Genomic DNA, 22902 nt, shown 5'->3' on the forward strand with positions numbered 1-22902 from the left:
AATCTTGGAAAATGCTCCAATGCTCTTTTTCAGGAGAGAGGAAAGTGAGAGGTACAGCCATGTGAAAACACTGTAATGGTTTGGAGTTGCATTTTTTGCTTTTTGTCAGTGATGTTGAGGGTCTTGTTAAAAGTTGTGTAACTGTGAACACATAAAAGTACCGTCAGGTTTTGATCCACTAATACTGTAATACATCTTAGAAGAGTTTGACTGACAACAGTTTCATAGTTTCGTTTTTCAACATGACAATGGTTGCAAAAACCTTGCCAGTGCATTAAAGGCACACCTGGACAAAAAAATGAATTGGCATCCTCAGAGCCTGGACATCAACATTATCCAAGCAGTGTGGGATCATCTCGACAGAGGACAGAACAAAAGGCAGCCAAGATCCAAAGAAGTTCTTCAAGAAGAAGCCTGCAGAGCTATTCCTGAAGACTACTTAAAGAAATTACAGAAAAGCTCCCCAAGAGCATTCAGGCAAGAATAAAGGTGGTCATAACCAAATGTTGACTTTCAAACTTGTTAAAATCGTTTTCTCTTTATGTACTGTTTCTCCATATATGTTTGCACATAATTCAACAAATCATTGCACCTATTTTCCATTTCCCTAGGAAAACATAAAGAAATGCTTTATCATTTCATTTAAAGTGTAAAGAAATGCTGCCAACACACACGTGTTAACATATTTTATGCTGTAACATCTTTGAGAATAATGTAACAGCCACAAAGTACCACAGATTTTCTATAAGTCTACATGTCACTGTGACATTCACTCTGCTGCTATTCTCCATCAGCAAGGACAGATGTGTTACATTAGACGGGATAAGTTATTGATCCCCGTCCTGCACTCTGCTGCCGGGAATTCTCCCGGAAGAGTGTACTGTACATCCAACCCCCACCAACTGCTTTTCTGTGCATCTCTCCGTCTCTTCTCTCTCTCTCTCTCGTCTCAGTATGCTTAGCTTATCTCTCTTGTTTTTTCCTCGATAAGGTTCCTGCAATGCATTAAAATCAGGGGACTTACTTGGGCCGACTGAATGCAAGGTAAGAAATGAAATGTGCTGGTACTGTGCATGCCTGCTGCTGCTGCTCAGAGATTATGGTGCAACACATTATGCAGTGTCATGATGCAGCAACGCATATGAATTGATAAGCAGGTTCTTCTCTTTATTTTTACAGAGTTAAAACATTTCGGGGGTGGAGCCGCACTGGTGATTTCATTGGATAGTTTGAACTTGCTTTCTAAGAGGAAATGCACTAACAAAGGAATAAGGAAAAGGTATCATTTGGTTTTTAATAATGCCTTGGAGTCTGTGTAGTATTTGGAGACACTAAGGGTGTAATGTGTAGTGTAGACTTGTAGACCTTTGAGGTATCTGTTCATGATTTGGCTGGTTGGAAGTTTTATAATCTTATCCCGAGTCTGTCCACCTGTTACACAGTGAGGTGTTAATTTACCCGAAACAGGGCAGATTACAGGCTTTACGGCCTGCTGCATACGTGTGTGTGCTACCATGAGAGTGTGTGTGTGTCTTTTCACATCGTTTACGTCACAGCTGCTGTGAGTCAGCTCCTCTCTTCCTTTCCTGAGTCACTCATCCAGTGGTTGCTTGGTTACTGCAGAGCGGTGAAAGTTTCCTATTGCGTCTTTGTCTCCGTGGACGGATGGGCTTCGATATTTATTCAGGCTCAGGAGTGAGTGTTCAAATAATGTACGTGTTTGTGTGCATGCGTGCATCTGCGGTCGCTGCTTCAGCCAACGGGCAAAGGCTGACAAATCAGTTTCAGCACATCCTGTTATTGAGAGACACTGAATGGATGTCTGGGTACCGCAACTGAACCCTTAATAAGCTGACACTGCCAAGGAATTGTATTTAGAGGAGACACAAAAGAGAATCTTAATTAGAAAAAGCATGCATGTCATTTTTAGTCATATTTTTAAAATTGCGACAGGTTCCATCCTCACACCATCAACATCCAAGTGTTTTTGGCCAGGCGATAAAAAGTCCATTTCAATATTTAAACTACTGGGGCATAATTTTTAAAAGGCAATTTGAGCCTGAGCACTGACTACTTAATTTTAAGTGGCATGTGCTATCAACACCGTTAACTGGTAGGTGATGAAACTGTGGAGATTGGTGACATATTAAAGGAAAACCCAATATTAAGTGTGCCAGCATGACCCCCAGAACAGCCTCATTGTTCCTTGCAATTGATTTTCTTTGTTTCTGGAACTGTTCAGGAATGACAGAGCGCCGTTCTTTAAAAAAAAAAGAAAGAAAAAAAAAGCCACCAGTCTCTCAAGTGAGATCTTGGGTTGAGATCTGATGACTTCAAACATGTTATTCACATAATTTTCAGACTCTTCCTTTGTTACATGCCTCTCCAACCCTACTGGACTGCAGTGACGGTCCAATGTTGTTATATGGACTTATTTGGAGGTGTAAATAAAGGCATGCGTGTTGTAGCTTGGTCCTCACACTACTTCTTTCTTCCCATCTTTATTCTGTCATGACTGCAGAATCAAATCTTTGGTCATGCTGCATGAATTGGGGGGGTGCTTCCTTGCAAAAATATTTGCAAGGGTGAAACTTCTGTATTTAAATCAGTGCACCATAGGTGCTATGTAGGAGTGTAAAGTCTTCTAATAGGATAGAAATATTTCATCATAGGATAAAGGTAAATCACTTTATGATGATTTGCAGTGGCCCCTCCCTCTAATACTCCAAGTAGAACTCAAACATGGCCTCAGAACACAACAAAGTGGTTTAACTCCCTCGCTTAGGGAGTCACAAGTTCAAGACTCTTTCTTTCATTAGTCACATGTCTGGATTTTTAATAGTGTATGCTAAATGTACAAAATATAATAAATTGTTCCACTCCCAAGGTAAATAAATAAATAAATTCTTAGGTAAATAAACCTGTAAATATTGGAGTAAGCGGAACAAACATTGGTACTCTGTAGCTGGTAAAATCAGTTTGGCTACAAGACTTTACAAAATGAGCAAACAGTAAAATTATATTCTATATAGATTGGGTTTTTTAATTATAACTATAACATAGTGAGTGTATTGGCCTACATAATGAATTTTATTTTAATATAATTTGTATTATCTCTGTATTCATTGAAGTATTTGCCAATCTGTGAATATGCTGAGAGCACAAACATCACCACGACAACAGCAAGGCAAGAAACACATGTAGGTGGTCAGACAGTAGGTTAGTGCGTTAATTAGTTTGAGGTGAAGCTGTTTGAGTCATTGTGAATCATTCATACAGGGATGAAGAGCTTCATTTGTGGATGTCCTCAGGTCAGATGATACAGGATGACGAGGAGGGACTACCAGTCACCTGCTTCTGCTTTCAAAGATGCTGCTCAACCTGTAAACCGTGGAGGAGCACTGACTCCATCAAGCTTGGTAACAGCATCATCATCCTTCTCCCTCTGTTGCCAGCGCTGATGGATCAAGCAGCTAGCGTTTGCTTTGCTTGATCTTTTTGGTACAGATTCCCCACTTGGACAAGACTTAGTTTAAATGTGTGGGACACAGTTTTAACACAAAGAATTTCAATATGGCCGCCCGCCAAGATCACCACAATAAGATTATCAGTTTCAGCGATGACTGTACGCCAGCACAACTTTTTAGTGACATTTACTCCTTGCAGAATTGCAATACTTTTCTTGGGAATAGTGATTGTCTTATCAGTGACAACAACAATACGACAGCTATGAAAAGCTCCACTGCCCAATGCCCCTTCTGTCCGAACACTAACTCTGAGAATGACCAGAGGGAAAATGTTGACAGAGACAATTTAAATACTGCCAACCAAAGAAGACTTCCAACATCCTCTGAAAACTACAATCATCCAGGAGAATCATGCGGACAGGACAGGAAAGTGAAAATAAGGAAGAGTGTGTCATTTGATGATGATGTCATTGTCTACCTGTTTGATCAGGTACTGATTTCCTGTTCTACTTTAACCTTTATGTTAATGCATTTTGAGGCTTTTTATCTTTTTGTAGCTAATAATGTGTTTATTAAATGTTTTTAACAGGACTGTTTCAACCATGTTACTGAATACTGAATACTTCCTGTTTATTCTTAGGAGAGTCCAACTCTGGACATGCACTTTGAGTCTTACACGTCTCTGATGAGCAGCTATTCCTCCAACCTGCCAGGCGTCACATTAGAAGATAATGGTAATGTCTTCAAGAATTACACAAGTGATTTTGTAGATTGTATGCCATTATTTAGAAAAAGAGCAAAACACACACTGTACCAGTGAAACATATTGCACTTTTACTTAACACATTCATTCATGCTGTAATTTATATTTAGTAGTATCATCATGTAAAGCTGAGGCAGAGAGAGCAGTAGCAATACCTCACTATTGCAGGTATCCATAGCAACAAAATTGGGGTCGGCATGAAAAGAAGGAGCTGGGCTCGAGGTGGGTTGCAAAGTGGCTTGCAGATGAAGCTGTAGAAAGGCTGGCGTACATGACAGTTATCAATTTGTCGGAGATAAGGGTATCAGCCATGTCATCAGTTTGACTGAAGTAATGCTACACTTAAGTTACTGTGTTTTTTTTTTTTACATTATTTTTTCCTTTTTATTTACAGAGAGACGGAACAATGAGCTCATAAAATATGATGGTGATGTTATCACCATCAGCAACAGCAGTATAATTCTAAATAATATTTGGCAGTGTTATTAACAGTTTTATCTTTTTATCTGTATCAAACAAAAGGCTTATGACAATGTAACAAGACCAAGGGTTGCACCGTGCACTGCAGGATATCACACAGTTGTCAGAGTGGCTAATTATGCATGTGGTTGGTTTTGCGTGCAGCCTTCGAATGGGAGGATGACTTCTCGGCTTTGGAGAAGAGCTGCCATTTTCAGAATGACGGGCACTCTCATCCCTACAGCCTACTGCAGACACATAACCGGACCACCCAGTCCAGACCAGAGAATGGCTGTCTACCCCAAACTTGCCTTTTCCTCACCTATGTCACTGAGTCCGACCTGGAGTGAGATAAGGGTGAGTGACACGCAAATGCACACACATACTGAGCTGCATGTGGTGATTTTTATGAAACGTGGTAAAGTAAAGACAGCCTTTCTATCAGAATGTCTGCCTTCAGCCTAAGGCCATCTCACTGTCGCCATGGCCTAATGTGACATCCACACTTGTTTTTCTTTCAGAGAGCCAGCCTTGGCCTAATGGAAAAACTGACTAATCGTCCAGATCTCTCCTCTTCACCCTAACTCATCTCCTACCCGCCCTCCCCCTTTTATGATGAGTCAGGGATTTTAATAGCTTTTTTTTCACTCCGTCTTTGCTCCAAATAGATTCAGCGCACTTGTCATTCATGACATCACAGCCGAGCAGGACTCTCTGACAGCGCATTCAGTTTTCACAGTTGTTGGTAATGACAAGATTACTGCCCATGATGTCAAATAATGGCAAATAAGAGTTGCATAAGAGTGCTGGTGCCTTTCCAGCTGCAAACTGCGTTGGAAGCTACTCTTTATGCCAGGTTGCGTCCTTGGACCTGATGTAGGAAACAGAAACACGGCTGCTCAAACTTACGTGCGTTTAACAAACTCCTGTGTGCTTCTGCAGTCGCACTTTATCTTTAAATTGCTGTAATTTTCAGGCTAATGTTGGTGTTGAAGAAAATATGTTGTTTATACGGTTTGTTTTGCTCAAACAGAGCATGCTTGCGGGGACCCTGTTTGCTTGCCTCATTACTGAAGTGTGTTGAGCTCAGAACATATCAGCAGCTGTGGTAAAATAAACAGTGTAAGCCTTAGGGCCAATGGAGGCAGAAACTGTGCACACTAAAGCGCAAAGATAATATTTCCACAGAGGCAACTTCAGCAAGGTTTGGTTGATTAGATACAATGTACCTGAGGAGGGAAGGAAACCTGGCAGGACCTGTCTTACTGTTCACACACACACACACACACACACACACACACACACACACACACACACACACACACACACACACACACACACACACACCTCTTTAGAAGACATCAAAATAAATCCCATTCATTTATTAGAGACTTATAGTAACCTTAAGCCAAGCGTCCTCCTACATATCCTCTAATGATTGACATTATGTGGACTTTTGGGGCTTTTGTCCTTATATGGGAGGCGAGTCCCCACTGTGTGACTGTGTAAACAGGTTTATGTTCCCACAACATGAGTAATAGAAGTACACACACACACACAAACACACACAAGCTGCTCAAGGGCATCAAACGCTGGAAGTGTTTGCTTCTAAAAGCTGGGAGCTTCACACCTGTAACGTTGCTGTGTCTGTGACATCCCAACACTGTGCTAATGTTGTTAATGCTCAGACTAAGAGGTTTGGAGAAAAAGTTAGAGAGGTGAGGCTGAGATGGTTTGGGCATGTGCAGAGGAAAGATTGGACCAAAGATGTTGAAGATGAAGCTCCCAGGCAGGAGGAAAGGAGGAAGACCTCAGAGAAGATTCATGGATGGAGCAAAGGAAGACAAGTAGTGGGTTGAAGTGACCAAGGTGGATGATAGAAATAGAGTGAGATAGAGGGTGATAATCCACTGTGACCCCTAAAGGGAGTAACTAAAATAATAAGAAATCCATTAGCCATTAACTTGTTGAATAGAAAAAATGTAGTGGCCAACTGCCATGAAGCAGTGTGGTTTCTGTGTATAGACATGAAGTTTTGTATGTTTTCTAGAGATTTGTTTCGTCACAAACAGCAACACCATTGTTTAGGTCTTGTGAGTGTGCAGGCCATATAGTAAGAATAAGCACACAAAGCTGAATGTGTGCCGCCGACGCATAACTGGTTCATAGTGTCCAGATCTGAAAAGTGAGGCCAATGTGGATGTGTCTTAACCTCCTAAGACCCGAACTCTTCCACGGCACGCATTTTTAATTTCTCTTTTATATTTGGGCTGATTGGGGCCCGATGAATGTAAAAACAAAGAATTACCAGATTTTTTTTTTTTACCTTATTTTTGTTTTTAAGAAAAATAAGAGCCAAGATATCAGGCCCTTGTAGAGCAAAACTGAGTATTTTGGTCTAAATAACCCAAAATGTGATGTCCACATATGTGGACGCCAGTCAGGGGCAACTCCTGTGGTTTCTAAAAGATAGATACTGTTGAATACTTTACTGATACTGTAGAAGTCTATGAGAAAACAGCCCTCGGGCACTCCTGACCTTTGAACTCAGTAAACACCTTTCTAATCAGATTATGTTCTCCATCACTAGCTTCAGACCTCCCCAAATCAAACGTGATGTTAATTCTGGAAATTATGGGTGCCTTTAGAGTGGAAAGGGAGGATAAAGCAGGGTCAGTCTTATGACTGACAAATTGCTGTCCCACAAGCCTGCACTGTGTCTCAGATTCACAGTCAGAGTCACCTCTCATTCGCCACATTGAATTTCAAAACACTAAAACTCAAATGTCAAAAGCAGGTAGCTTGAAGCGACAAGCCCATTGCCCCATTACTTTAAGCCCTTCCCCAACATTGTTTTAAATTTTTATGTATTCCTACCTACCCAAATGAGGAATCATCACCTGATATATAAACATCCAGTATCTATGCACTGCGATAGCATAACTGCAATCATTTAACCTTGTGAGTCTCTCTGCCTGTGTATATGTGTCACTGAAGCAAAATGTGGAATTGAAGACCATCAGGGTTTGTCAATAATCTTCCAGATGTTTGCAGACACTGCAAATGCAGTCACTGATGAACAGTCAGTATACCTCACCGTAGTGACTCCTCCCTGTCTTTGTAGTCTTGCTACCACAACATAAGGTAATCCTAACTGCCAACAGCTGCATTAGGCTGCCAAGTTAAACAGTTGGATTACTGCAGATCACATTTCCATGTGAAGAAGGAGCGTGTTAATAATTGCAGTTGTTCTGCTTTTCTTTTATGGCATGTTTTTTTGTAATGTGTGTGTTTTTTTAGTTTTCTAGTGGCCTGAGGCTGTCCATCAGAAGTAATGTAATGCAAAAAGCTCAAAAAGTTTGTCTGTTGAAAAGCAAATATTGGAGCAAAGTTTAAATGAGGCCTACATTCAGCTGTAGCCTGGAGGACTGTATTCAAATGAAGCAGCAGAAGGTGATAAGTCACAATGGAAAATATGTTAACTGTTCAGACGAACTAACTTTACTACGGTTGTCTTAAAGGTAAGAGCACGTCTGCAGCTTAACAGAAAAAGAAGAAGGTTTACTTACATTCACCTGAATGAAAGCATTTCACAGTTGGAAATGCTGTTGCTGAGCGTGTTATCGGCATATCAGTATGGAAAAAAGAGCAGTTTTTCTAAGGGTTTTTAAAATATTAGACCATACCATTCAATTCCACCACTGCAATCTCATTATATTGCCTTAATTGTTTTTTTAATGAAATACAGTAAAGTAAAACTCCTCAGTTACATTAGTTAGCCAGTAAATCCTTAACATTTTGCTTGTCAACTGCAAAACAACTACACTTTCTAGAAATGGGAAGCAGGAAACGCAAAAATATCACATCAATATATTCCTAATTCACCAGGTAAACTGGCCAAACTAACACTGAAAGGGTTTCAATTAAATATTTTTTCATCACTGAACTACGGCACACAAATTTTCACTGTTCTCAGAATCTATGCAAATATCAGCTGTCAGCTGGAACTTGTGAATGGTAAGTACGCATATTCAACCAATTATTTAGTTAATATTTTATAAAAGTGCTCCACGTATTTCACTTTCTGAACTGAATAGTCGTGTTCTGACTGCTATTTGTGCTTTTTCTCAAATGAACAGCACAGATATTAAAGCACACAAGCCTGCAGGACACTTACAGGGAGTGCAGAATTATTAGGCAAATGAGTATTTTGTCCACATCATCCTCTTCATGCATGTTGTCTTACTCCAAGCTGTATAGGCTCGAAAGCCTACTACCAATTAAGCATATTAGGTGATGTGCATCTCTGTAATGAGAAGGGGTGTGGTCTAATGACATCAACACCCTATATCAGGTGTGCATAATTATTAGGCAACGTCCTTTCCTTTGGCAAAATGGGTCAAAAGAAGGACTTGACAGGCTCAGAAAAGTCAAAAATAGTGAGATATCTTGCAGAGGGATGCAGCAGTCTCAAAATTGCAAAGCTTCTGAAGCGTGATCATCGAACAATCAAGCGTTTCATTCAAAATAGTCAACAGGGTCGCAAGAAGCGTGTGGAAAAACCAAGGTGCAAAATAACTGCCCATGAACTGAGAAAAGTCAAGCGTGCAGCTGCCAAGATGCCACTTGCCACCAGTTTGGCCATATTTCAGAGCTGCAACATCACTGGAGTGCCCAAAAGCACAAGGTGTGCAATACTCAGAGACATGGCCAAGGTAAGAAAGGCTGAAAGACGACCACCACTGAACAAGACACACAAGCTGAAACGTCAAGACTGGGCCAAGAAATATCTCAAGACTGGTTTTTCTAAGGTTTTATGGACTGATGAAATGAGAGTGAGTCTTGATGGGCCAGATGGATGGGCCCGTGGCTGGATTGGTAAAGGGCAGAGAGCTCCAGTCCGACTCAGACGCCAGCAAGGTGGAGGTGGAGTACTGGTTTGGGCTGGTATCATCAAAGATGAGCTTGTGGGGCCTTTTCGGGTTGAGGATGGAGTCAAGCTCAACTCCCAGTTCTACTGCCAGTTTCTGGAAGACCCCTTCTTCAAGCAGTGGTACAGGAAGAAGTCTGCATCCTTCAAGAAAAACATGATTTTCATGCAGGACAATGCTCCATCACACGCGTCCAAGTACTCCACAGCGTGGCTGGCAAGAAAGGGTATAAAAGAAGAAAAACTAATGACATGGCCTCCTTGTTCACCTGATCTGAACCCCATTGAGAACCTGTGGTCCATCATCAAATGTGAGATTTACAAGGAGGGAAAACAGTACACCTCTCTGAACAGTGTCTGGGAGGCTGTGGTTGCTGCTGCACGCAATGTTGATGGTGAACAGATCAAAACACTGACAGAATCCATGGATGGCAGGCTTTTGAGTGTCCTTGCAAAGAAAGGTGGCTATATTGGTCGCTGATTTGTTTTTGTTTTGTCTTTGAATGTCAGAAATGTATATTTGTGAATGTGGAGATGTTATATTGGTTTCACTGGTAAAAATAAATAATTGAAATGGGTATATATTTGTTTTTTGTTAAGTTGCCTAATAATTATGCACAGTAATGGTCACCTGCACACACAGATATCCCCCTAAAATAGCTAAAACTAAAAACAAACTAAAAACTACTTCCAAAAACATTCAGCTTTGACATTAATGAGTTTTTTGGGTTCATTGAGAACATTGTTGTTGTTCAATAATAAAATTATTCCTCAAAAATACAACTTGCCTAATAATTCTGCACTCCCTGTAGATCTGTCTCCCTAACCACCTAACTATCCCTGGATTTGAATGCTGCTTCCACCAACTACTAAGTATCGTTGGAAAACATTAGTGGGAGCCAAAGTTAATCTGAATCCCCCAAAAATAAAAATAAAAAACATCCTAGTATAAATGTAAGTTCAATTCTTGCGTGACTTTCTGCAGCAACAGCAGCAGGTTGTTGGGAGGTTTGGGGTTGAGGGCGGAGCTAGCGGGGGAAAGGGCTGTCTCTCTGATTGGCTGAACAGCGCGACGTGTACATCTGTTAGCAACAGGTAGCCGTTCACGTGTGACAGTTATCTGTGAGCCTCGCGCTGATGTGCTGCTCTCGCGCTCCCTGATTCCCACTGCTCCTTTAATTGACTTTATGTCGCTGATCATGTCCGGCTGCATGCTGACGCCTTTTCTGTAAAAAGAAACAGGAAGGAGAATATTAGTATAATTTCCCAGGTAAGGCTTTTAGTTCCCTTCCATTTGTGTTGTGAGTGAATTTGACTTGTGTCTGCTCATCTTCATATCGGTCACAGCACTGCCGTTGGTGTGATTAAGCTGAGGTTAGGGAAATAATGACGATGATGGAGAAATACCCGTTTTTTTTATTGTGCGTACTTATCTATGTAAAACAGCTTTATCTGACAGCGTGTGATAGTATAGTTTAAACTGTCACTGTTTGTAAATTCACATTTAAAATATAGAATAGTAATAGAACCTGTTCTTAAATAAGTTTAGGAGCTGATGGTTTAGTCTTATTATGTGAAGCCAAACTATGCAGTGAGTTAAAGTGAAGTTAAAAAGCTTTGCTGTTGCTGTGAGCTGCCAGGTCTGTTTTTGTGAGTGTAACCTTGACATGGGTATTATCTCTGAACTGTGGGGTAAGAGGTGTGGAGTAACAGAACAACATCATGGAGTTTTCACACTGCAAGAGTCTGATTAGATACAACAGGATGCCAAGTTGTTTAAACTGGAGCTGACTGAAGGAAAACTATGAAGCGGGCCACTTTATACCCTTTTTTTCTTGTCCTTAACACTCCTATCTTGTCTTCCAGGTTTGTTGAAGCTGAGATCTGTTCTGTCAGAGATAAGAGGAGTAGCAAGATGAAATCCAAAGGGAAGGCTGTGAAGCCATCCAGAAGGACCTGGTCCGACCCGGAGCCGGAATTCGAGCCAGACACAGAGCCGGGCTCCAGCGAGCAGGAAGGCTCAGAGGCCTCGGTCCGGATCCGTGGCTCCTGGAGGGGCTCTCTGAGGAGCGGCGATGGCAAGAGGCAGGGAGGAGGCCGGCGACGCAAGCACGGCTCCAGCACCAAAGAGCGCAGCATCCGTCGACTGGAAAGCAACGAAAGGGAACGCCAGCGCATGCACAAACTCAACAACGCCTTCCAAGCTCTGCGCGAGGCCATCCCGCATGTGAAAACCGAGAAGAAGCTGTCCAAGATCGAAACGCTGACCCTGGCTAAGAATTACATCAAAGCTTTGACCACCATCATCCTGGATATGTCAGGGGGCTGCCTGCCTGCTGGCGGGGTCCCTTCAGAGGCCAGCGCTGCCAAGCTCCTCCAGTGCTACCAGCAGCACCTGGAGGAAGAGGGGGAGGAAGGTCTCACCCAATACCTCACCAGCATGCATAGCTTCAGCCAGCAAAGCTAACAGTAAGATTAAAGCAAGGGGAGCCACCAGGAGGAGGGCTGGACAAATCAAACATTACCCACTTCCTACAGTCACACTCTTAGAGACATTCAGCTGTGTTTTCTGTAGGAAGTGGGCTCCCCCCCCCCCCCCCAGATCACAGACCTCTAATAAATGCTAGCAAGAGGTGGGCTGTGCAGAACTCCATGCAAAATATGGATGGATTTTATACAGCAGACATGAAGAATGCAGACTGGAAAGTGAAACCAAATGGACCATAGTTGTGTAATGTATGTGCCCAGGAAAGAAGGGCTGCTTTTTTTCCACCCTTATATTTGTTTCTTCTTCTTCTTGCGTGTTGTGGTTTAAACTGGGGAAGGGGATTGTTCTCTTTTGTGTTATCTTGCCATCTTCTTGTTTCGACTCTTGAGAAACCTGCTCAGTGTAACCTCGAGCCATAACTGTTGCATCCATGAAAGAAAGACAACCAAGCAGAAGGCTTAAATATTGAGGTGTTGTTGCAAGAAAGCGCTCACAATGATAATCCACCCTTGATCTGAACATGTAGCTCATTTCTCTTCTGCACACAGAAGAGTTCTTAAAGGCACAGATGCTATTTAACGTGTATGTTACTTGCTTATCCCCTCTCCCTGCTGTGTTTCCATGTGTGTTTAAGCTGCAAACTTTGTGTGAAACATCATAACGGGGAAAAAAAAACATTTGAGAAGTTGTTATTAATAAATACATTTATTTATTATTGACACAGACTGTTTCTTTTTTTGACCATACACAAATGGACCACACACAATGTTCAGTATTCACAGATAATAGAGATCTCACTTGCAACATTTACAAATAGTTCAGCAGATTTAGACAGCGAAGGTGCATTTAAGCAGCTATCGACATAAACTGATGCCCGTGCATGATGTTTAGTAGTCCGTGTAATATTACAACTGCCACGATAGTGAGTAGATACTAGTATTTTGCAATCTTGCAACAAAAGATAATTTTTTTCCCCCCTTACTGCTCAGTCATTCTACAACCATTATGTCAAAGGAAGTAAACAGCATGCAGCACTCCTGAGAAAGAGGAAGGTTCAGTTTGAGTGTTTCAGCTGTAAGACTACAGTAATTTTCCTCTTTTTTACAATATTCACCAGTGTACACGCTTCATGATAATGATAGATTTTTTTTTTTAGGTAATAACATCAGAAGTCTTTGCACAAGGCATGTGTAAGTTTAAACCAGTGTAGGTGTCCTAATAGCTGCTACATCCTGGCACCAAATAGCAGTCCATGGGTAAACCTCTACGATCTGTCTAGAAACAATACTTGACTGATTAGAAGTGACTAATGCTAATTACACAGCGTGTTTTGGAGGGTATTTTTACAATTCTCTCAGCCAGTGTCATTCAGCTAACAGTGGGTTCAGTTTACCTCACAAGCTGACTTTTTACATGCAATAATCACCCCAATTCTTGTCTTCAGAATCCAAAAGATGACACATAGATGCACATAAAAGTATTCAGTAGTGCCGATGCTGTGCCAGATCAGCAGACAAAAGGAGCAGACAAGTAAACAAAGATAAAACTTGCGTCACATTAACTGGCCCTGTTGACTTGTTGCTCACAGGATAAAATGCAAAATAACACTCATTCTGAAGCTGGTGGTCCAGCAACTATTCAACTACAATTCAAGCACATTTTAAAAAATATACATCTTTCATATAAACCCCCCCTACCAACCTAACCTTAACTTTTTGTGGTAATCTATACACAGAAACCACACATATCATGAACATCACATCCTGATTAATAAATAAGGACAAAAATGAATTAAGACCACTAAGTTCAATGGCAAAAGACTAACCGCACTTACAGAAACATACACAAAAATGCCGTGACCATCACATGAATGTCTAGTACAAATGAAAAACAACACAGGGACAGATCAGACAAGCATGTTTGTCATCAGAGATGGCTCTGATTGTCTGAGATCCATTGCTCTGTTTCACCGGCTCACAAGGTGTGAAAACTCCAACCTAAGGATTTAAGGATCACCTTGCTATTCCAGTGTTAAAATAAGCTGTGCTTTAAAAAAATACTACAAAGGTAATCTGAGTTTTGTTTCTTTTTATACAGTTTGTGTGCACAAATTTGTGTTTGTCTAACATCCTGAAGTACTGCTGTCGACCTCCGTGTTCCTGACTTCCAGCAGGCTCCGAGGGGATGAGGTGTCTGTTAGAGAGGGAAGACGGATGTGGGGCGGTTCTACAGAGTTCCCTCTCACTGTGATATGGTCCCATCCACCCTAAAAACAATGACACAGGGGTGATAATTATTATTACTGAGGATAAGCTTGTTTACCATCTGTCTATAAGCACTAAACAAAGCCTTGAAAACTGGAAGCCACACCTTTCTGTTGTTGTTCTACTGCAGTTTGCACATGAAGACTGAAGTGTTCCAGGAACTGATATTTACTCTACTGTTGTTGTTTTTTTCAAACAGCAATAAGCTTGATATACTTTGTGTTGGTAATTGTAGTTTTCAACACCTCCCATCCAACTCATATTAAAACAAAATCCCCCATAAAACTGCATATATAAAATGTGACCCCTCTTTTTTAATGAAAAAAATAAACAAGCCAAAAGAAAATAATATTACAATTAGCATGTTGAACACACCCCAGATTATGTGCAGCGTTTACTTTACTTGAACAAGCTGCACAGGATGCTTGATGATGCTTTTTAGCATTAAAAAACAAGGAGACAAACTTCAGCAGATAATAAAAAAATCTAAGTCTGTGGGAAAATGTGATGTATAAATATATCTGCTGGAGACTGCAGTGCTCAAAATATCAACAACTACCAATAAACTGCTGCATTACTGTGATAACAATATGCCTTTATTTTGTTGCATTTTGGGAAGGACAGGATCAGTAAAAAAATGGTGACAATTCACTCATGACACATATACAGTAGGGGAAATTATTGGACCTCATGTTGAATAAGTTTGCTCACTCACGAAGAAACAAGTAGTTTCTAATTTGTTATGGTAGTTTTACTTTACTGGAAAGATATATATCAACCAAAAATCCAGAAAAAACATATTACGTTAAAAGTTATAAATTGATTTGCAAATCACTGACTGAAGTAAGATTACAGATTACAATCAGTCCAGTCAATCGCAAATACTCCTGATCACCTGGATGGAAACTGAATTGCTTTCATATTGGAGCTGTTTTTCTGCAAAGGGTACATGACGACTTCAGCACACTGAGGATCTTGATAAATAAATCAAGATCATGTGTTTTTTGGTTGATATTCTTTCTCTCCACTAAAATGAAACTAGCATAGAAGTTAGAAACTGTTCAGAAACTGTTATTTCCCACCACTGTACAGTCATACTGTTCGGTTTCTTTACCCCAATGCCATAGTCCCAGGACTGTCCTTTGGGCTGCATGGGTTGGACTGCGAGTCGATGGCACACCGTCCCGCAGCTTAGACTGTGGCTGCCCTGCACCTTGTCTGCTATGATCCATACCTGCAGCCCCAAAACAAAAGCAACAAAATCACCCACAAATAAACACGCGGTGTGGTACGTGTTCACTGAACTGAATCACTTTTACATTACAAGCGCCAAAAATGAGAAAGACAAGAAGTCTGAACATCCATGCCTATAAACATGTGAGGTAAAATCTGTTAACTGCATTCAGCTTTTAAGGATGAAATGGATGAAGATGGTGCCATAATGTCCTACCTGGTCCAGAGGGCCTACAGAGACTTTGCGGACATTGTTAGATACGTGTTCCCAGGAGGAGCCCTGAGGGTAGCTGGGGGTCACACCCTGTCGGTACCACAGGTTACCTTGATAGAAAAACACCCACATCAGACATCTCGTAAAAAACACATACCAGGAACTATAAAACAGAACACACTACGTCATTCATCTATAAAAGTAACTTATAAACCTAAGCTGTAAATAAAAATCTGTGCTGCGTTTTGCGCTTTACCGTTCTCATCTACAGTGTAGACCGATGTTCTTCCCACAGATACCTGCTTCAGCTTCTGTTTGGCTGGAGACGGGATGTGGTACCAACAATCTCCTGCAGAGGGAAACACCCGCACACATAAAACACAGGTAAAATGCATCTGCTTGAGTAAATTTTATTTCAATATGCAGACATGACAAATGTAATTACAATTTTCAGCCTTCACTTTCAGTTTTCATTTTTTCCCCACTGACCTGCCGGGTTCTGTGGTGACACAGATCCCCTGTAGAAGGCAGATCCGTCCCTGGCAATAGCCCACACCTGGCTGGCAGCCCCAATGGAGATGGACTTGAAAGGCTGGTCTGTTCCCACGTGGAGCCATGAAGATCCCTGAGAGAGCAGACAGAGAAAGCACTACCTCTCAAAAACCTGCTTCTCCATATTCAGATGTTCATAAACAGAAATAAAAGAAACTTTGGAGGTTTTTGGTCCACTGATAAACATAATTTCTTTTTTTTCCTTTTTCTTTTTTTTGTCTTTAGAAGCACTAATAAATTTAGCATAAAATAATACAATAATTATCTTTCTCCAAATGAGAAATTAAGCCAAATATAGCTTCCCTAACTCTGGCAAATCTGCATGCTGCAAGCCGCTTTTCAACCCACAGCCAGGAACGTCTGACTTAGTCAGTCATCATTATCATCATATCATATTTCTTGTCATTAATGCCTGCCCTGCTGATAGAAATTACAATCTTCTTTTGACTGAAGTGCTTGTATTTGAAATAAATGCAAACATCTCTCAAACTCTCCACACTAGAAGCCCACATTAGAACTAAAAGAACCTCCACAGTAAAAATAAGTGACAACGTGCTAATGCACCTCTCTGTACTTTGCGTGCATTTGTTATGCAAGCGGAAGAAATGACAATAAGCTTTAATGGTGGCTCTCCAAAGATGTTAAACCAGTTCATTTGGTGTCCGCTTGCATATTATTAATGACTCACAGCAGGCGTCAGGGCGGTGACTCCCAGTCGGCAAAGCACGTCGCCCTTGTTACTGATCGCCCACACAGGAACCATGTCCACGGTGCTCTGAGCTGCACATGGCAGGATGGTCACATCACTTAGTGCGATGGGGGGAACTTCTTGCCAAGGTCCTGTAGTGGTCAGTTTACACTTCCTGCGCATTAAGGCCAAATAAAGAGGTGTCCTTGACAACAAATCTCTTCAGTTAAATACCTTCCTGCACATTATTTCAGATTTTCTCCAGAATTTAAAATTCTACAGTAACAAACGTTATATGATTAACACCATAATATATTTTGCTGATTATGGCCCATTTGTCCCAGTCTGATTAAAAAAAACAAACACAGGGATGGCAACTTTCAGAGTGCTGTGTACCTGCTGAATAAATAGTGCACAGACCAATAAGCCAGTGATGCTTTTTATAGTACCTTGCCCATCGCCTACGACGCACAAAGTCCTTCATCGTTTTATAGCCATGATATGACCTGCACAGACACATGGGGAAGCGAAAGAATGAATTAAAGGAAAGATAAATAAATCAAGATCATAGTTTGAACCAAGTGAAGCAGCAGGTGGGGTTTCAGGAACAGCATATGAAACTTACGCTGGAAAATCAGCTGCATACTGCCAGCCTTCTCTGTCCGTCCCGCCAGACACGCTGTAGTCGATAGCCCATTCTGACACCTGAAAACAGCAAACAGGGGAAGTGAAACACTCAACGCACCTGCAGGTCTGGCCACACCCCTTATCTGTGATATATTTAAGAAAAGATAGTAGTATTTTTCAAACTAATGGTTAGAAGGCAAGAATAGCAGCTACTGTAATTATCACAGAGAAGGTTACAGATCAACACGGGGAATCTCCCACTGTGGGTGTGTTTGCCTACCCATGTCCACTGAGGGGAGGGAGGTTTTGTATTTGCTTTGGTGCACTCGTGTAGTCCTGAAGCATCACTCCACATGTAGCGGTCTGTTGGTAAGCCTCTAAAGGAAAGAATAGCAACGCTCAATGACAGAAAACACACACAAATCAAAACAACGTGATTCAGCTGAAATGACTGTTAAAATATGTTGTCTATTTGTCACATCAGAGTGCAATGGCAAAGTTTTAAATGTTTCTACAATTGCTCGGTTTATGTAAAAATAATAATAATAATAAAATAAAATAAAATAAAGAAATCTCAAATGGACTTGATGAGATGTTGGTTTTTGGTGTAGCTAGGCAACCTTTCAGTACACTGTTCATCAGCTGGTCTTTGTGGAAACTAGGATCCTGTTTCTTTTCTGGGCTCCGTCTCCCCCCAAAATACAAAAATAAAATAAGAATCACACATATATGAATGTAAATAGTATGAAAAAAAACCTAAAATCCACTGTTGTAACAGTTAAAGTGGAAGAAAATGGGATCAGAAATTCTCGATTAACTTATTTTTAGTGAAACACCTGCACCTGCTGGTGTTGGCAGGGAGAGGCTTATATAAAAAATGACACCTATTTTTCCCCTTTTTTAAATCTCTACCTACTGCAGCTTTAACAAATGTATGAGATCTATTACATTTATTACATGTGAAAATTTCCCCTCTTTACAGTTATATTTGTCTGAGTGCAGAGAAGATAACAGGAGATGGGCTGTTACAGAAGGAGTGCTGGATAGGGCCCTAAAAGAGCATCAACACAGGAGCAGGACTGGTATGAGCACAGGTCCCACTAAAGGATGAAACCGTCACAGAGTCTGTTTTGGACAGTTTTGCTCAGAAACATGAACATGCCTATTAGAAGTATTTTTGTAGGTCTCCTTTTTCTCCAAGCACAAAGGAGCAAATACCGGTCCTGCTGCTGGGTTGACGCTCTGTCTCTCTCAAAACATTCTTGCAATTTTACTTATGCGTGTACTATGTTAGACAAGCTGTACTACCGGTGCAATGTAAATGCCAAAAAGCAAAACTAGAGTAAATTCAGTCAGGAGTGATCACATAAAACAAATATGTAGAACTGCCTTCATACATTTGTGCAATCACTAAAATTACAAACATCCTGTTTCGAGTGATGCTAAAAAATTATTTCATGCATTTATTTCCTCTAGGGTGGACTATCGTAATTCATTATTAGCATGTTTCTCTGAAATCTCGGCGAAAAGCCTTCAGCTGAATGCTGCAGCAAGAGCACTGACAGGAAGCAGTTAGAATATATTTCTCTCGTACTGGCTTCTTTTCATTGGCTCCCTCTTAAAATCCTTTTCTAAAATTCCGATCTTAGAGACTTCCCAGTATCCTAACAGAGCACATCACTCTGAGACTGCTGGCTTACTTGAGTTTTCAAGTAAGCTTTCAGGCCCCTCTTCTGTGCAACCAGGTCCCAGTTTGGATTTGGGAGACAGACACCCTCTCTATTTTCAAGATCAGGCTTAAAACGTTCCTTTTAGGTAAAGCTTATAGTTAAGCCTGAACCATAACTTAGTTGCAATAGGCTGTAGTGGGTGAGTATTTCTTCTTCACTTACCTCTTTGTGTTTATATTCGATTGCATTTAACCATTAGTAATCATTAAATTATTTTGTCCCGTCTCCCTCCGCTCACCCCCCAAACGGCCATGGGAACGGCCGCCTCTCCCTGAACTTGATTCTGCTGGAGGTTTCTTCCTGTTAAAAGGGAGTTTTTCCTTCCCATTGTCACCAAGTGATTACTTATAGGGGGTTGTGGGATTGTTGGGGTTATCTCTGTATTACTGTAGGGTTTTTACCATATAAAATAAACCACCTTGAGGTGACTGTTGATGTGAATTTGTGCTACATAAATACAAGTGAATTGAATTGTTGCTTCTCCGGTGCACCTGCTCCTGTACTTGCACCAGCTTAGATTAAATTAATTCTTATGCTTCCTAAAAGGACAGATTGGTATCCCTGGAGTTTAACTGACTTTGTGTTACACAGTGGACATATTGTACAGCTAGGTATTAGACTGGATATTTCTGTGTCCTTGACATAGCAGAATTAACTCTACAAAACAAATTATCGCATATATTCTGACAACACTTTCCAACAATAAAGCGACAGAAGCTCCACTCTTGCACAGTACCTGTTGGTGTAGCCAGTAACGGGGTTCCACCGCTGATTCTCATAAATGTAAACGCTCTTAACGTCCGTCTGGGTGTAAATATTATCTGTGCTGCTTGCCAATCCCTGGAAGAACCCTCCTCCGTAGCCCCCGGTGTAGATCCAGGCTGTGTGGTCAAAGCCGATCCCCCACACTATCCCAACACTGTTACACTCCACTATATGCAGATGGCCTCCAACCTGCCGCCAGAACCTGCAGAGAGGAAAGAAATATAGCTAAGTGGTTAGAATAGAAAGTCATATATCAGAAGGTTAAAGCCATCAGTCTAGTGACGTGCAGCTCATTCTTACATCTGGTCGCAGGGTGTCGGGTAAGGCACGGCCTCTAGGCCAGGTGAGGGCTCACTGACAAAGATGTCCCCTTTACAGGTAATGGACCAGATGGCCTGTTTGGAGGGAGGACCCTGGATCCCCCTTGAGTCACAGCATGACACACTCAACAATGCCAGCTGAAGAGCAGGACAGAGCAGACGGAGGGAGGCAAAGATGGAGAAAAAAATGAAATTTTTAGATGATATACATGAATAAATGCTGCATAGTATTACATTATTACTTTCCACTGTGCTATTTTTTCTTTCCATACCCACCCAATCATGCATTTCCAGCTCTGTGGCAGCCGCTAATCGAATAGGCCACCTCTGTTTGGTCCGCTCAGGAGTATAGATGGCAAAAGTGTGTTTGGAGTCATTTAGCACAGGAACCAGGATGGTAACTTCATTGATAAAGGCATGCAGGTACTGAAAGAAGTGTTAGCAAAGAGAAGTTGAAATATACAGTAAGCCTTTAGCAAGCCAGTCTGCTTTGGTGTTATGTCGCAGCCAGCGGTAAATGATAATCAAAGAAAAGTTAATACATGAAACTTAAGGAAGACACCTTTTTACTAAACAAACGCACACTTCCGTCTAACCTTCTTTTCCTCATAATAGTTGTAATAGATGAACAGGATGCCGTCCTTGTTGCCCTCCGGTCCTGAGAACTGCTCCAAGGCAAAATGAACATCTATCCACTTATGTGGCTTCCAGTCTCTCCACCACTGCATGCTTCCCTTCTTCACCCACACAGACTGCAACAGGATTGGATCAAGTGAACGAATCAAATGACATGCTAATGAAAGAAACGGGTGGTAAAGTGCATGGTTGAGAAGGTACCTGTTCTATGGCTTGTTCATAATGTTTGAAATTATCAATCTCTCTCCTGGTCCTCTCGCTGAGTTGCTCAAAGATTTGTTTTCGCCAAGCTGCCGTCTGGGCTGGACTGACTGACAAACTCATGGACTGGACTGACTGGACTAAGGCTGGATGAATAAAAGGACAAAAATAATGACATCAATGCAGCTTCATTGAAACTGAGCATAAGCACTGACTTTACATCCTTTTATACAAGTTACATGTTACTTAAAGTTACATAAAAATCTAAACGTTCAATCACCGGTGAGTTAGCTCACTGAACTCACATGCAGTGTTCACAGAGTTAAACCAGCTGAGCTGGGAGTGACTGTCCACAGAGCAGCCTCCTCCACTGACCCAGGCCCACAGAGGGTGCTCGTCTCCACCATAAGGATCCTCCATGGCAAGGGTGTACGTGGCTACTGAGGACAAGCTGCAGGTGTCAGCTGAGTCCAGCACTGCTCCAGTTTGAGCCTGCTGGCTCTGTGCCTCCTCCAGATCCACATTACTCCACTGAGTATCAAGAGGGCTGCCAGACTGGCTAGGAGAGAGAGCAACACCAGCGCAGGGGGCTTTGGCATCTCCTTCGTGTGAGATGGTGTCCTCCTCTAGGACAGTGGGAGTGGCTTTTCCAACATCTCTCGAGGTCTTCCCCGATTCTCGATCGGAGACGAGTTCAGAGATGAAGCTGTCGCTGGTGACCTTGGGGATACGGGGTTTGGGAGTGTCAGTGGGCGGGTCAGATGGGGCGTCCACAAAGGTATCCGGGGAGGTGGAGGTGACCAGGCAACCGGGCCCATCTGCAGATCCTTTCTCTAGGTCTGATTCTGCATCACTTGCTCCTGACGGAGCACGCACCTCACCACAGAAAAAACATCCAGCACTGAGAAACACAGACAGAGAGAGAATTAACTTTATTATTACATTTTTAAAAAGCTAACTAGAGTGTGTGTCCTCTGAGGCGCATCCACCTCTGCAGGCTGTTTGCGCTGGCGCTGGAGTGGGATCGGTCTCCGTCTCGGGGAACGGTAATAGCCTTCCAAGTTTTCCCACTCAGCTCACTTGAGGTCACGCCTTGTCTGAAGTACACAGCTCGGTCCTCAGAGCTGATAGCCCACACCTATGAACACCAGCAACTTTCAGAAAACCTCAGCATTACTGCATCACTTGCAAACATGCCGTAATAAAGCCATGTAGCAGTCCTTATAAGATTCCCAGCAGTTACACTGAGGACACTGAATCACCTGATCGTTCTGTCCTACGTTGATCATGATCATTTCTCCAACCATGCTGATCCAGCCGGAGCCACACGGGTTATGAGAATTCACGCCACGCCTGAACCACACCTGGTAAAGCAGGAGTGTAGAGTGAGAGGTATTCTGAAGACATCGCAGGTTTAATCCCTGCAGTTTTAACAACAAGCTGTTACAAGCCTGTTTAACTATGTTTAGACATTTTTCATGTTGTGTCAGTCACAGTGTTGAAATTAGGAGTGAACTGTGAAGTGCCAACACAGATTATTAAAGTAAAAGATTGGCAGAGCAGCT

At 41.8% G+C, this 22902-nt stretch overlaps 2 protein-coding genes across 8 annotated transcripts in view; one reads left to right on the forward strand and one right to left on the reverse strand.

Moving 5' to 3' along the window:
• bhlha15 (basic helix-loop-helix family, member a15) lies at positions 1-12826 on the forward strand. 7 transcript variants are annotated; one of them, XM_084938098.1, is made up of 4 exons: positions 3482-3957; positions 4108-4201; positions 4855-5046; positions 11486-11575. In XM_084938098.1, the coding sequence occupies exons 1-3, from the start codon at positions 3574-3576 to the stop codon at positions 5037-5039; spliced, it is 663 nt and encodes a 220-aa protein (XP_084794224.1). In that variant the 5' UTR covers positions 3482-3573; the 3' UTR covers positions 5040-5046; positions 11486-11575. The 7 variants fall into 7 exon arrangements, 6 of the variants coding, with proteins under 6 accessions (XP_084794229.1, XP_084794224.1, XP_084794225.1 ...); XM_084938099.1 differs by lacking the exon at positions 11486-11575 and adding an exon at positions 5211-5597; XR_014801186.1 differs by lacking the exons at positions 3482-3957; positions 4108-4201; positions 4855-5046; positions 11486-11575 and adding exons at positions 1-1044; positions 3280-3393.
• Positions 12794-22902, reverse strand: part of tecpr1a (tectonin beta-propeller repeat containing 1a) — a 15400-nt gene continuing 5291 nt past the window's right edge. The window contains exons 8-24 of the mRNA XM_084938097.1: positions 22600-22701; positions 22327-22475; positions 21643-22238; positions 21338-21483; positions 21097-21252; positions 20777-20926; positions 20481-20638; positions 20152-20382; positions 17966-18062; positions 17684-17763; positions 17508-17564; positions 17059-17233; positions 16308-16443; positions 16075-16167; positions 15822-15928; positions 15486-15605; positions 12794-14373 (exon numbers count right to left, since the gene is read on the reverse strand). Coding sequence (XP_084794223.1) covers positions 14230-14373; positions 15486-15605; positions 15822-15928; positions 16075-16167; positions 16308-16443; positions 17059-17233; positions 17508-17564; positions 17684-17763; positions 17966-18062; positions 20152-20382; positions 20481-20638; positions 20777-20926; positions 21097-21252; positions 21338-21483; positions 21643-22238; positions 22327-22475; positions 22600-22701 — 2697 coding nt within the window. The 3' untranslated portion in view covers positions 12794-14229. The remainder of the gene's footprint in view (positions 14374-15485; positions 15606-15821; positions 15929-16074; positions 16168-16307; positions 16444-17058; positions 17234-17507; positions 17565-17683; positions 17764-17965; positions 18063-20151; positions 20383-20480; positions 20639-20776; positions 20927-21096; positions 21253-21337; positions 21484-21642; positions 22239-22326; positions 22476-22599; positions 22702-22902) is intronic.

The sequence above is a fragment of the Perissodus microlepis genome, chromosome 8, assembly GCF_051167445.1.
Source record: "Perissodus microlepis isolate ML-2025 ecotype Zambia chromosome 8, ASM5116744v1, whole genome shotgun sequence".
Lineage (NCBI taxonomy): Eukaryota > Metazoa > Chordata > Actinopteri > Cichliformes > Cichlidae > Perissodus > Perissodus microlepis.

Excerpts from the sequence above, each read along its gene's own strand:
- bhlha15 (XM_084938098.1), top strand. The coding sequence starts at position 3,574 with ATGGCCGCCCGCCAAGATCACCACAATAAGATTATCAGTTTCAGCGAT. Across the intron at positions 3,958-4,107 it reads TTGTCTACCTGTTTGATCAG|GAGAGTCCAACTCTGGACAT; the intron begins GTACTGATTTCC and ends GTTTATTCTTAG. Across the intron at positions 4,202-4,854 it reads CGTCACATTAGAAGATAATG|CCTTCGAATGGGAGGATGAC; the intron begins GTAATGTCTTCA and ends TTTTGCGTGCAG.